Source organism: Solanum stenotomum, chromosome 1 (assembly GCF_019186545.1).
Source record: "Solanum stenotomum isolate F172 chromosome 1, ASM1918654v1, whole genome shotgun sequence".
NCBI classification, from domain to species: Eukaryota; Viridiplantae; Streptophyta; class Magnoliopsida; order Solanales; family Solanaceae; genus Solanum; species Solanum stenotomum.
Genome location: NC_064282.1, coordinates 14870670 through 14886324, shown reverse-complemented (window position 1 = coordinate 14886324; position 15655 = coordinate 14870670). Strand labels below are relative to the sequence as shown.

Genomic DNA, 15655 nt, shown 5'->3' with positions numbered 1-15655 from the left:
TTTTTTTGTTAATTATTGTAATTTATAGTTTCTTTTTCGTCAATTTCAAACAATATATGTTTATCATATAATCCATTTTATGTGGTACCAATAGAATTTAGAGAGTCAATTAAATATTTTATATAACTTTTAAATATTTAAGCTATTAATTATTGTAATGTATAGTATTACTTATATTATTTTTGAATATAAATGTTACCTTTTTTATCCTAATTTATATGGCATTGATAGAATTGAAAGTGTCAAATAATTGTTAATTATTGTAATATGATATGTAGTACTTTTTATGTAGTTTTTACTATTTTTAAGCATACTAAGTATAGTATTATTTATATTATTTTTAAATATATTTAAATCTACTAGTTAAATATATTTTTTTTAGTAGATAAGTGTGAATGTGAGGGTATTTTTAAATATCCAAAATACCCTCACATTCACACTTATGTTCAACCCTCTCCTTTTTTTTGGTGCCACGTGTCGAAAGAGAAGAGTGAATTTATTCACTCTTCTTATATAGTAATATATATATATATCCATCAAAAGAGGCTCAAGTGAAACACTTTCAACTCTGATTTTATTGCAAATATTGATTATTATGCATAAAACCAACAAAAATTCACTTGATTTAACTTTCAGAAAATAAGATAATTATAAACAATTTTAGAGAAAACAAGTTCTTCATTACGAAGAAATCCATATATAGAATATGCAAGTAATACTAAAAAGAAAACTATCTTTTTGAAAGGATAAAACAAGTGCTTCATTATGAAGAAACCCCCTTAGATTATATACAAGGAAAAAAAAATGAAACAAGAGTGAGAAAGTTTTTTATTTTTTAAAAGACACTATAGTACAAAATTTAGAAGGGTACGTGTTAATAATACTATTGTTTTTTTGTCTTTTTATATTTTTGTTTCAAGTTTTTTTTTTAATTTATCAAAACAATATTATTAGTATAATACTGATTATTTTTTTATTATGTTTTTAAAAAAAGTGAATGAATCTTGGTGAGACCCCCCAAATCACAACCACCATAAGGGAAAATAGGTTTTAGCCCTTGGGATATCTTTGGTCTCTGGTCCGATTAGGCACGCGAAGATTTTCTTTTTACGTCTTAATTTACGTGATATATTTAATTTAACATAAAATTACTTTTATTAAAAATATTATGTTACTATAAATTATAATTATGAAATAATTTGTTAAATTAAAAAAAAAATAATTATTTTAAATATTAGAAAAACAAACCTTTTTTTTTTGAACGGACTAATATTTTACTCCTTTATTTTATTTGGCACACGTTTGTTTTCACTTGAATACTTTTACTTTATTCTTAATGTCAATCCTCAACTTATGACTATGTAGACTATACGCATTTTATGTTTTATTCAAAGAAACAAACAACTTTCTTCATTTATTTCTTCTATTATCCCCCACCATCATGTGATCCACCCGCTTATTCCTAATCTATCTATATCATACCTAGAAATTTTGTACTTTCCTTTGATAAAAGTGTTTTATAGATGATGTTTTATGATATTTCTTTTAATTCATCTGTTCATGCATATAAATATTTTAGTGTTGAAAACAGAATTTACAGTTGTATATCATAAACACCATGAAACGTGTTGTTGATTGGCGCTTACACTTCTTTATTTATAACCAGATATTTTGAAATCGAGTCCTAAAAACATGAGTGAACTTAGCTTATATATAAATAATGTGTTTACATGAATTCAATAAAATTTGTCTAGATCTTGTATATATGTGTTAAAAAATCAATAGATATTTATAAATATTCAATTGCGAACTCAGTTATTATCTATTACCTTGAGGTCATCACTATATATATAATATATAAATCCAAAATTTTTAAATCTTGAACTAGTTTCTACCTAAAAATGAAATTGTTTTTGGTACGATATATATGAGCCGCTATAACTATCCAAGAAGACACTCGAAATTGGAAGGATAAACAAACCCACCCGGTGGACTGCCGAGCTACAAGTCCTACAACACATGAGCGGGATTCTTTAAAGAGCCAAGGTCGTGGATGGCCAAGAGGGCCCTCTTGGAGACTTGAAATCTCAGCAGGAAATGGAAATTAAGGTTGCAACAATATACTTTACCTCTTGCATAGGACTTCAAAACATGAATTAGATTAAGTGTTCAGAACCCAAAGCAGGTACTTAGACACCTATGGGATCTTTGGGATCAAACTTATATTGTATGGTGGAGATCACTGTTACCTATTAGGTAAGCTAAGTACAAGACTATAAGAACTTAAGATGATTAATGTTTGGCATATATATAAAGTATATATTATTATGCATGGAATAAAATTTGATGGAATTGACAAGACATTTTTAGTCCTCAATTGGCTGTTCCTACAAATATGATTGCAACATTCGACTATATACTATAAAAAATAATTATAATAAAGTCGAATGGCTGATATTTATTAGAGTGGTTAAAAGGTCTATCAGGTTAATAATATTATATATAATTGCTATGTACTAGATCTGTAATCATACATTTAATATTTAACTTTAATTTACAAGTGTCTTAAACACCCAATTGCATGTCTAATGTGTTGTCCAGGAGTTGTTTTAGCACTTAATTAGTCACTTGCTTAGCATAAAAGGACAAATTAATAGAAAATAGTTTAATATAAACTATTGAAAGTGATACATGAGTCATTTGTGACAAAAAAAAATAATAATGTCTAGGCTGGAAAGAGGTATTAGTCATGTTACAAATTTATAAGTGGGGTGCCCACTAATCACTGCTGCTACTTTCAGTTCTCTCAACGATCATTTGGTCCGAGGGATTAGGTGAGTTATCTCGATTTAAAATTTTATATTAAATTTCTTAGTCGAAATCAGAATGATTGAGCGTATATAATTTGAATTAATTAGTTATCTTGTATAACGAATTAACAAGTGAGATAAGTTACATATCTAGATTATAATTCTGATTTTAATTTCGGAATGATTTCAAAACAAACGACCCTTGAATTCTTTAATTAAAAATAATGGTTTTATTATTTCTTTATAGTTGCAAGTTGAATGGGATGCTAATTAGGTTAAAGTTTATTTGAGGTCAATGCCATTTGTATGGACCCAATGGGGAGCGTTAATTTATGCATTGTTTTTGTTGCATATATTAAAGAACATTAATAGAAGGAAGAAAACTTGTTTAATTATTTCATTATCTTTGTTCTGATGATTAAGAATTTTTAATGTACTATCAGACAATTTCAAATAACTTCTTCTGATTAAGAAATATGCTACTTTTTGGTTCAGGATATTCCCATATCAATTATTTTGGCGACTATATATTCTTCGATTTTAATATTATTTATTGTTTTTTTATTTTGATTATCATATTATTTGTTGTTGCTATAGTTTTCTTCTCCATTATTTTTCGTATGGCTTTTTTAATACTGTATTTATTTTACATATTTATTTTAATATGTTTTACTTAAGTTAACGGTCTATCCAGTGCCGGCTCTTGCTTGATAAATTTAAGGCACTTGCCTTAGGCCCCAATTTTTGGGGGCCTCAAATTTTCATCAAGAAAAAATTATGTGTTAATTTTTTTAATTAAAAAATAATTATTTTTACTTAAAATGTATAATTTTAAACAAATATATATTATTTTATTATTTTTAACGCCAATCAAATAGAAGAAATTAAGAAAACATTATTTTGTATGTTTACATTCTCTTCGCTAACACTCGTATTATTTATCTTTTTAAAATTCTTTTACACTTTCTTTTTAAATTTTTTGATAAGTTAGAGTAATACACTGTCAAAAATATAAATAAATAGTCGAAAAAATTCAACAAAGCGACTTACAATTTTTCTTTTGTTTGTTTCTTCTTAAATATTCAAGTATTACATAAACATATTAAAGTAGGGTTATAATTTATACCAAGTTATCAATTTCTTGTATCAGATTTTATGGTTCTAATTCTTATCTTTATGTAAAGCTTGTCAACTTATTACTTATAGTATTATGTTAACAATTTATATAATGATTGCCTCAGCAAAAGAATATTTTTCAATGTTGAATTGATAAAATATTACTTAAAATTAATAATTAAAAACGACATTCGAAAAAATACATTTTAAGAAAAGATATCAATTAATAATTTGCACTTAAAAAGTTTTAAAAAATAAAATACTATATTTGATATTTATATAGATTTTAGGCCTCAATTAAAATTTCGTTTTAGACCTCAAATTACGTTGAGCCGCCCCTGGGTTTATCAGAAACAACATTGTTACCTTCTGAAGATAGACGTAAATCTATGAACACGCCACTTTAGCTAAACCTCGCGTTGTAATAATTTCTGGCGATTACTGGTTTAATTGGACCTTTGCCTCATATATATCGTTTATAAGAAAAAAAGAAACTATTTTTCCAGCTACCCTTTAAAAAATTAAATGAAAGAGCATAAAAAAAAAAAAAAAAATTGTAGAAAAAAAAATTAATATTATTATTTGTACCATGTATCTGACCATATTTTTGGTTTCAATAGAGATTAATAGTGGACCATGGATTCTGATTTCTGCATGATCAATGTTCTATTCCTCTCTTTTGTTTTTTCCCCATGGTGGTTTCCTCACAAATTTTAATATTAGAAAACATTTGAAAATAATAATTAATTAATCACAAAAAGAAGTATTCTTTTATCCTTTTAAATTTGTTTGTCTCGCTTTTTTTTAATTCACTAAAAAATAAAGCTATTTTTTTCCTTTTAAAAATACTCTTTAATTCTAATTTCTATATGGCATATTATATGTTTAGGATCGATATTTAAAAATAATTTGGTATATTTTTAATTTGAAATTATAAAATTTTAAAAGTCTTCTTTATTTTCTTAAACGCTATAATAAGTAAAACTAGATAAACAAATTAAAAATAAGGAAAATACTACACTAAAATACAAACTTCAAGGAAAAGCAGTGATAAAACGAAATAATTCCAATGATAAGCATATTTCGTCTTCAATTCCAACTTTAAAATTATAAATTTAATCGTGAAAATAAAATATATGAAAAACTTCTAGAAAAGAGTTTTAAAAAAAATTGTAGCATTGCGTGGACGCTGCGTGAACATCAGGTTGCTTGAAAATAATTATAACCATATTAAATAAATTTAATCATGTCATATATAGTTTTAACGTTAAATTTAATTGAGAGATGAAAATGTCATCTTGTTAAATGACCTTTCAAGAACAGGCCCACTGACTTTCACTATTTTATTGTAAATATTTTCATTAAAGTTACTATAATTGTTTTTATTATGCCTGCAGATCTCACAAGCCAATAAATAGAAAAAGGCAACAGAAAGGAGATTATTGTTAATTAGCAGTAGTTGTTCTCATGTTGTAATTAAATTGTAATATGTCTTCATCAGTGAATTTAAATACTTATTAATAATACTAATAAAAATTAATTAAGTGTTTAACTTGACAGGATTTTTAAATCGAAAATACTAGGCTGACATGCACCAAGCCTCCCTCTCCCCTATAATGGGGTCAAAATAGGTCATCTTAATTTGCATTTTTAAATTAGCTTAATCACAATGATAAAATAAAGTAGCATAAATTATAGAGGCTGAAAAAAGGTAATTATAAAATATCAGTAATCCAATAAGAATTATTTTCTTGTAGAACCAATAAAAATGTTTGATATAACTTAGAATCTTTAATTTTCCGTTTGCTACAATAAATATGATAGCGACATAGTAATAATATTATTTTCCGTCTCAATTTCAAACAAATTAGTATCATATAATACATAATATTACCCTTTTGTAACCGTAAATATGATTGTATATGGATATATAATTTGAGTTGAACAAGCAAATGGCTTGAGCTCTTCATATATGTTTTTGTCTATTTCTTTACATAGAATTAGAACTTAATTTACTTTTATTTTTTTATTTTTTTTATTGAACTTTCCTATTATTTTATTCGTACTTAAAATATTATTTATTCCTAAGTGTGTGGATGTAAAAAGTCCACATCAACTGGAGACAAATTGAAATTCTTTTTTTTTATATGATTTGAACAATTCTCTCTTTTAAATATCTTTTTAAAGTTGAATTACGTTTTATGTTCATTATAAGTACGTGAACGCCTAAAATTAGCTTTAAATCTCTGTTGTAACTTTAGTGGGCATGTTCATTTGAGACATAATTAAGTTTTGGATAATAGACTAATAAGAAAATATGAGGAGAATGTGTGGAAAAATAGGTGGTGCCTCTTACTCTACATATATGCATCTTTTGCCCTTTCGGCAGACGTTTGAATATATGATATAAAATTAGGATTTGAAATTAATATTTAGATTTGTAATTGGGAACTATAATTTAAAATTAATATTTTAATATATGATATAAAATTATAATTTGAAATTGATATTTGAATATATATGATTTGGAATCATAATTTGAAAATTCAAAAGATGATTCTTTTTTTATAGTATTCAGTACTTATTAAGTTTTATATTTATAAAAATACAAATTAAAGAATCACAATTGTATATCCAAATCATACTTTTAACTTCAAATTAATTTAATTTCATAAAAATAATTTAAAAATCATAATTTTATATTAGGTACAAACTACCCTGAGTGAAAAGGGGTCATTCACTGAATCTGTTTTTTTGTTGTTTTTTTTTCCAGATTTTTCCGTACTTATATAGTTGGGGCTCAACAAGTACATAACATCATAATTCACAAACTATTAAGCTATTTCTAATACTCCTAACTTTATTTTTTTTCCTTTTCGTTTTCTGTACTATTGTTAAGTGAATTATGGGGAGCTTGCCGAAACTTTATATAAAAAATTACATTATAACCGAAGCTATTTCTACTATTCCATAAATGAACTTTGTAATGCACGAATTTATATTTAATCGAATTTCAATTCAGATATCAAATATATCGAATGAGAAACAAAAAATTGACTAGATTAGTAAATTTTTTGGTACATAATACAACCGGGAAGACGTTCTTTACTGCTAGAACTTTTCTATATAATTGAATACAACCATACAAAAGAATATATTTGAAAAAAAGCAAAATAAATAAGAAAAAAAGAAGAAGAAGAGAGAAACGTATCATTAAAAAAGTAAGAATTTTAAGATGTGACAAAAGAGTAAAGGGTCATTAATTAGGTAAAGTAAACCTATTGGAGGAAATCCCTATGATAAACCAAAAAAATAAATAACAACACAATTTTCTACAAAAGCAAATCAGAAAAGAAAAAAAGATTGCTTAAATATGTCGGTAAAGTGGGACATATATAGACACTATCCTTGTATGTGTTGGTAAAGTATATTCCATAAATATGTTGTAAATAAAAATGAAACAAGAAAAGAAGCTAATGTATAACTTACTATTAATAATGCAAATAAACAGGAAAAACATTAATAATGGAGATATTTGAAAATTAGGAATATAAAATATATTAACTGTATTTGATATAATGTAGTAATGATTTTCCTAAAAGATCCTCTCTATGAAAAGTATCTTTTTACACTGTTGGATTAATAAAGATATTTATTTTACTTTTAAATTAAAAGATATTTTTTGTTATTTGATTAGTAAGTGGAAAATATATTTACTAGTAAAATTATGGAGTATCTTTTTCTTCTCTTTAAAGCCTTTGCCCTTTAATATTACTATTTTTATTCCATATTAACTGAATGTGAGATAATTAATATACATTTATTAAGAAAAATATTTATCGGTGAAATTCTGGAGTTATCTTTTTCTTCTTTTAAAAGTCTTTGCCCTTAAACATTACTCCTTCTATTCCATATTAACTGAATATGCGATAAATAATGTACACTTATTAAGAAAAATATTTAAGGACATAATTTAAACTATATTTTCCACTATTGTTCTTTGTGAAATATAAATGTAACTTTATAAGTAGTGCAATTTACTCCTTCCGTTCACTTTTACTTGCCATTTAATCCTAAAATAAATTTTCATTTTTACTTGTCACTTTTGACATTAAAAAAAATAAAAATAAAAATTCATGTTTAACCTCAACATTAAATACTTATTTTTCAAATTATTTTCCAAGACATCATTTTATAATAATTTAATAAAATACCTATATCATTTAATTATTTTCTAAATGAGTGTGTCAAGTCAAACTCTGACAAGTAAAATTAAATGGAGGGAGCATCTCCTAAAAATATTAAACTTCATTAAAGGAAAGGCAAATAGAAAAAAATGTCAAACATGCATCTTAAACTTTAAACAATTCAATTATTTTAAATATTGCCCCTAAAAATTCAGTTAATGTGATATATAGAGAGTAACACAAGGGAAGAAATAAAATAATAGGGAAAAGAACCACAAAAAATGACATGAAAATCAAAGTACGTGGTTGAATGGTAAGCTTCTACTTTTTCATTCTTAATTATAGATTTTAGATTTAGGACAAGTATGAAATCACTTTCAATAGAGAATTATACTTTTAAAATAAATTTTGCAATATGAATTTGAATTAATCTAGTCTAATTTCGAAATGAATACTAGATGAAAAATACAATTAGGAAAAAAAGAAAATGACATAAAAACTTGATATGATGAGTAAGACAGCATTATATCCTTTTAGAGTGTTTTCTGGATTGTGGCCAAAATCCCAATGTTTTTTTCTTCCCCCATTAAAACCCCCATCAAATTTGCCTTTAAAAACACCACTCCTCTTCCCCCAATATCCCCCTCCTCTCCTTCTCTCTATACCCTATTAAATACCGCCTTTCCCTGTCACTCCAAGTGCTGGTAGCTGTTTTTTTTTTGCTAAAAAACATAAAAGAGGAAGAGGGTCATCAAGAAAAACACCCTTTCCTCTCTCTATACTCAAAGGGTAGATGTGTTTTACTGGAAAAATCTAATCTTTACCATTTTCTTTGAGATTTGAGGGATAATCTTGAATACCATTTTGTTTTCTTTGCTGTTGGATGTTGTTTGTGTCTGAAAAAAAAGGGTGTTTTTTTTCAAGTGTTCATTGTTGTTTTCCTTACTGTTTAACTGGTAAATCTTGAGGATTCTTAGGAGTCTGGCTAGACTCATTGGTTTGGGAGCTGGTGAAAGGAGGTTTCTTAGCAAAGGTATAGTCTTTGATTTCATTCATTTCAAGAAAAAAATTGTTTCTTCAAAAATTGATTTTTGAGATCTATTTATTTGAGAACTTGTCTGTTTATTGTAGTTTCCATTGCCAAGTTTATGGTTTATTGTGTTCTATGGGTTGTTCTGTACAGTTTGTGGTTTCTTCTGGTTTTCTTTTGCCCCTTGGGACAACATGCGTGTATGGTAACAAAATCAGTTAAGGTTTCATGTAGAAATCTGTGAAAGTGGTGCTCCTTTCTTGATTAGCCAATTCTATTGTTGTATGTGTTTTGGGGATATTGTATTTTCTTCACATTTTGTGTCTCTTTTCATTAAATGCGTTTTAACTTTTAGTGGTGAAATACTAGAGGTGGGATTTCCCCTTTTTGCTTGTAGGTACTAGGACAAGATTGTTGATCTGTGTTTTGCTTGTGCTTTTTGTTTATGAAATAGTATTCTTCATTATGCATCTGTTTTATTGCCTTTAAACTCCATATGATATGTATATGAGGCATAAAAAGTGCATTTACCTGTGTTAGTTTATACAAGTGTCCTCAATTTTGGAATGAAATGAAGTGTTGAAACTAAAAAGAGAAGATCTTTTGGTTTTATCTGTAAACTTGTGGTGAATATTCTTTTTCTAATATTTTTTATTGTCAATATTACTTATATAAGTCTTCTGTTACTTACTTTTGAATGAAATGTTGCTTCTCCATGTCATTGCTTTTGATTGATGTTTCTTCTGTTAAGTGAGCCATGGTTGAAGTACAACATCACTATTGACCTTTCATAAAAACAGCTTCATTGGATTGGATTTATTGATGTTGCTCAATCTGCTTTATTGAGCAATAGTGTTTTGCATTGTACAACCTGGCCTATAGCCATCTAGGTCTTGTGATATATTTTTTATTTAGCTTTCTCACAAATGCTTTTTTACAAATATGTTCATTTTCATGCTTTTTTTATAAACCCCTCTTTGGGAGCTCCCACCTCTTTGCTCCCTCGATGACTCGAATCCACAACCTTAGGGTTGGAGGTGGAGGGTGCTTACCACTTGAGCAACCACCTCTTGTCTTGCTTTAGGTTTTGATGTTAGATGATCTTGTAAAATTCTCTGATCTGATGTGTTGCTATTTTTGCACTTATAAAGAAGGCTAACTGTTGTTTAGTGAATGAGACGAGGTTAATTTTGTTTCATCTACTACATCTCACTCAAGTTTTACTTTTCTTTTTGCCTGTAGGTTTTCATCCCTTTCCATCATCATGGAAGGGGAAACCTCTTGGGTCAGTCATTGCCCTGATTACGTTGTACCAGCCATGGTTGAGTTTGATTCATTTTCAGAGCTTAACGATGAAGAAAATAGAGAAGCTTCCTCAGTTCCTGTGGATTTGATACTGCCTGATGATTTACTGGAACGAATACTGGCCTATCTTCCCATTGCTAGCATTTTTAGGGCAAGTTGTGTGTGTAAAAGATGGTATGAGATAGTGAGTTCAAGAAGGTTCTTATGGAACTTCTCTCAGGTGTTGTCTCAAAAACCGTGGTACTTTATGTTCACAAGCTCAGAGGAGCCAGTTGGTTATGCCTATGATCCTTCCCTTCGAAAATGGTATAGTATTGACCTCCCATGCATTCAGACATCCAATTGGTTCATTGCTTCTTCATGTGGATTAGTTTGCATCATGGACAATGACAGTAGAAGCGAACTATATGTTTGTAACCCAATAACCAAATGCAGCAAGAACCTTCAGGAGCCTCCTGGTCTCAAGTTTTCTGATTACAGTGCATTGGCTATCTGTGCAAACATGAAAACTTTTTGTTACAGTGTCGCCATTGTTAAATCTAAGCAAGTACCAGGTAACTTCTATCAGTGGGATCTCTCAATCCACATATACGATTCTGGAACAATGAAGTGGTTGACCCCTTTGACTGAGGTTCTAACAGGCTGGAGAGGTGGGGATGAAAGTGTCATCTGTGATGGTGTTTTGTACTTCCTGATCTATGCAACTGGAGGTGGTGGTCTAGAAAGTCGTCATGGTCTGATCACTTACAACCTCTCAAGCAGATCATCCCATTGTTCGTTAATAAAGACTTTCATTCCCGTGCCATGTTCTCTAACATGTGGCCGATTAATGAACCTCAAGGAAAAGTTAGTAATGGTGGGAGGGATTGGGAAACCAGATCGTCCTGACATAATTAAGGGGATTGGCATCTGGGTACTTAAGGGGACAGAATGGCAAGAAATTTCCCGCATGCCACACAAGTATTTTCAAGGTTTTGGGGAATTCGATGATGTTTTTGCCAGCAGTGGCACTGATGATCTCATATACATTCAGAGTTATGGAGCTCCTGCCCTTCTTGTTTTTGATGTGAACCAGAAACAGTGGAGGTGGTCACAGAAATGTCCCGTGACAAAGAGGTTTCCCCTTCAGCTCTTTACTGGTTTCTGCTTCGAGCCAAGGCTTGAGATGTCTCCCTGAGACTCTCCGCACTTCAATTGATGTGATTGGCGCACCTTAGAATCCTATCATCATTTCCTTTCATGTCTTTTGATTTTGTACTCCTTTTGTTGTTCTTTTCTTCCCTCCCTGTCTCCTCTCAATGCAAAGATTTCTGTGTTCTTGAAAGGTTTATACAACATGTACCAGCCAATGAGGCTGCTAATTTATGAAATGAGAATATTGTTGAAAAAAAATTGGGCAGTCTGAGCACATTCATTTCAGCTTCCAAAGGTTATTATTATCTATGTTTATGTTGCTTCACTCATGTTGAAAAATGTACTGTTAACACTCATCTGACATTTTTGAAGAGTCGGAGCATTGAGCAACATAGGGTTATTGTTACATTTCTTTATCTCTAGTTTCTGTGTTTGCATAAGCTAGAGTTCTCTTTCCTAAGACATGGACAAGTTGTCTTAGCAAATCACAAAGTCAAAATTGGAAGATGGGCTATCCTAACTTGTGACCTCATACTTTGCTCTTTACCAATATTTTTAGACCAAAATTTCCCTTTCTTTTTCTCTCTTCCCCAATGAATCCTCCATTTGGCAGCACATGATTGGCTTGTTTATGGACCTTTTTGCCCTTTAGGCTTAGGACCACAGCTAGTTACCAAATTGAGTTGATGAACCATGAGAGTTGGCAGCATACCTTCCACATGGTCATGGAATAAGTGAGCTGTTGTCAAAAACGATTGGTGTTTCAAGAGTTCACATGTCCAACAATAAAGTTTTTTCATTGGCTAATGACATACTCAATCTATTTTGGTAAAGTCATACTCATGCCCATGCCTTGAGTGTGTTTTGAGTTTTGGTACATCACTTGTTTCTTGTTACTATACCAAGAAAATGAAAGCCCCCTTTACAAGACACTGATGGTTTGGTTGCCAAAGTGATTATGGGCAAGTGACCTAATTGGGAGGTACCAAGTACTTGATATAATAATCAATCTTGTCTGAACATAACAGTAATAATAAACCAACAAGAGTTGTGGTGGAGTGATAAGTACTTTCAGTGGCGGACCTATGTAGTCACTTATGGGTGCTTTAGCACCCACTACCTTTTGTGTCAACATTCTTATTTATGTACAAAATTTAGAAATGTATTGAAATATATTAACTGAGCACCCATTATATGTAGCATTTTCCGAGCTAAAAATAGTTGAGCACCCATGATACAAAATTTCTGGATCCGCCACTGAGTACTTTCATTCTTAACTAGAAGTTTCAGATGCAAGTTCTCTTGAATATGAAGGCGCTTCTGTTAGGAAACACTTTACCCTAATGTGAGATTTTTCAGTACGAATTTGGATTTAGTTGGACTTCAATGTGAGTTTCAGACACTAAATGTTAAAAAAAAAGTGTAATTGTATAACATTTTTACTAGTTTATGTTACACCTTTTCCAACTAGAGGGTTTCACAATTTGTCACTAGCAATATTTATTTCAATAAAACTTTGGCGCTTTTGAATAATTGAATTTTTTTTTATAAAGAATACTCACCCATAATGATAATTGGACATTTAACAACTCTTGATGTGATATTTTTTGCGGCAAATTATATTTTCAAGCATCATTTTAGTTTTATTCTTTCTACAAAGGTAACTCATAAATCAAAATAATATATAATATTTAGCCAAACTTTTTCAGAAATTAACTTGATGAGAGAGTAAATATTCATGTTGTTGCAACTTGCATGCGTTTGGATGGCTATTGAAGTTTGATATGTAAAAACAGATAAACTAGACTAAAATTTAAAATTAGTTAGTATATATTTTTGTAACCTTGTGTTAAAACAAAAATTGGAATTTTACAGTTTTGTCTTCTTCACACCAAACAATTACACAAATTCCTAGATATGTCTTATTGTCCGCTGAAGTTTGGATCACAGCCACAGTAAAAAACAAAAACAAGTAAATAATCTAAGATAAAATTAACAATTTGAACAATTACTACTTAACCAAGAGATAAGTTGGCATTTCAGATCTAAAATTTATGTTAGACTAATATCCATATAAAATAATATATGGAGAAGGGTCTAAAATGCCCCTCAAGTTTTTGAATTGGTATAAAATTATCCTCCATCCACCTATCGATCCTAAAATATCCATGACGTCCACCTTTCGGCTCAAAAATACCCTCGATGTTAATCTTTTGACTCATATTTGCCCTTATTTTTAATAGCTCCCTTAAAGTAAAATTATTAAATATTTATTTATTATATTTCTTAATGTGATTGCTACAAATTTAAACCCTTCTCAAATAAATAACAATAATGATATTTTTAAAATTTCTATTTTTCTATAAAACCACTTATGATTCATATTTTGACTGATACACTTGAAAATAATATTGAAAAAATAATTTCATGATATCTTCCTATTGGCCTATTTTAAATTAACCCCAATTTATTATAACGTAACCCAACTCATAAATGGGGATCCAACTAAAATCCATACTTACTCCGATTCATTGTCCATCTAAAAATATTATTATTTTCATTAATATAAAATTTTCTCTCAATTATTCAAATGTCTTGTTCAGTTTCTCTTTTATTCCTTTTTTTAATCTCTTATTCTTAATTAGGATAACTGGGACTCAAACTTGAAATGAACTCACATATTTATATTCTTTTAATTAGGGGTGTTCACGGGTTGGTTTGGATCGGTTATTGGTCAAAACAAAAACTAAACCAACTTTATCGGTTTTAAAATTATCAAAACCAAACCAAACCAAATATAATATACATTTATCGGTTTGGTGATTATCGGTTTCGGTTTGGTTTGGTTCGGTTATTCGGTTATTAACCATACACAGAAATAAAAGAAACAATTCATTTAAAATGTGATAAAAGTGACAACAATCCATTCAAAACGAAAAATAGTTAGAATTACTTAAATTACTGAACTTTCGATCACTAAATTTACTATCAATAAAGCTTTAAAATTCACTATATTGGTCTAGAAGGAAGAGAAAATAACATTTTCAGTCCCACAAAGAATTGTCATAGACACTTATATACATGAAATCAATAAGATAAATGTTTCATCTTGGGAATTTTTGCTTTCAATAAGTAAATTATAAAGAAATTTTAATAAAATTATGTATAAGATCTTTAAAATTGTTTATAAAAACAATATATTAAGTATGTATATTAATAAAATATGTGTATATAATTCATCGGTTCGGTTATTTCTTCGATTTTTTTCAAATAAAACCATAACCAAACCAAATACTATCGGTTTTCAAAAATCTAAAACCAAACCAAACCAAACCCAAATAAAATCGGTTTTATTTTATCGGTTTGGTTCGGTTTTTCGGTTTGAATCGGTTTTTATCCAAACCGTGAACACCCCTACTTTTAATTAGTATTATTGCCATGATGGGATGAGGGTGGGGATAAAAGAAATGATTGTTTTTATTCTTTTATTTTTAATTTTGGGTACACACAAAAAAATGTAATATTTGTACATATTTGCTTGATTAAGTCATCTTTTATTGAACTAATTATTTCTATATTAAGTAACAATTTATGAATGCATCGCTATTTTCCTTCTTTTTTTCTCTCTTGTTTGTGATAAATAATAATAAAAAATTGTGGACAAGATCCAAATAGAAAAAAATGGAAGAGATAGGAAGTGAAGGGTCGGGGAGGGAGTAGTTTAGAGAGTAGATGCCTAACCTTTTTATAATTTTAAATTTACTATGAAATTCAAAATCAAGTCAATCATTTGGGCTTATATATTAAGTAATTTCAAATTATTTTAACGAAAAAGGGTCTAATATGCCCTTAAACTATGAAATTTGGTACAATATTACCCTCCATCCACCTAATGAGTGTGATCCGTTAGACATAAAAGTGTTTTTGAGCTGAAAGGCGGCCGTCAGAGGTATTTTAGGGTCGATAGGTGGATGAAGGGTAATTTTGTACCAATTAAAATACTTGAGGGGCATTTTAGGTCCTTCTCCGAATAATATATAGATATGTTCGTAATTAATAGTTACACTATTAAT

The 15655-nt window shown here is 29.0% G+C and overlaps 1 protein-coding gene across 1 annotated transcript; it reads left to right on the top strand.

Annotated features, from left to right (window-relative positions):
• Positions 1-8673: 8673 nt before the first annotated feature.
• LOC125850522 (F-box/kelch-repeat protein At3g61590-like) lies at positions 8674-11866 on the top strand. The gene is made up of 2 exons (XM_049530381.1): positions 8674-9146; positions 10386-11866. The coding sequence occupies exon 2, from the start codon at positions 10408-10410 to the stop codon at positions 11623-11625; it is 1218 nt and encodes a 405-aa protein (XP_049386338.1). The 5' UTR covers positions 8674-9146; positions 10386-10407; the 3' UTR covers positions 11626-11866.
• Positions 11867-15655: the final 3789 nt, after the last annotated feature.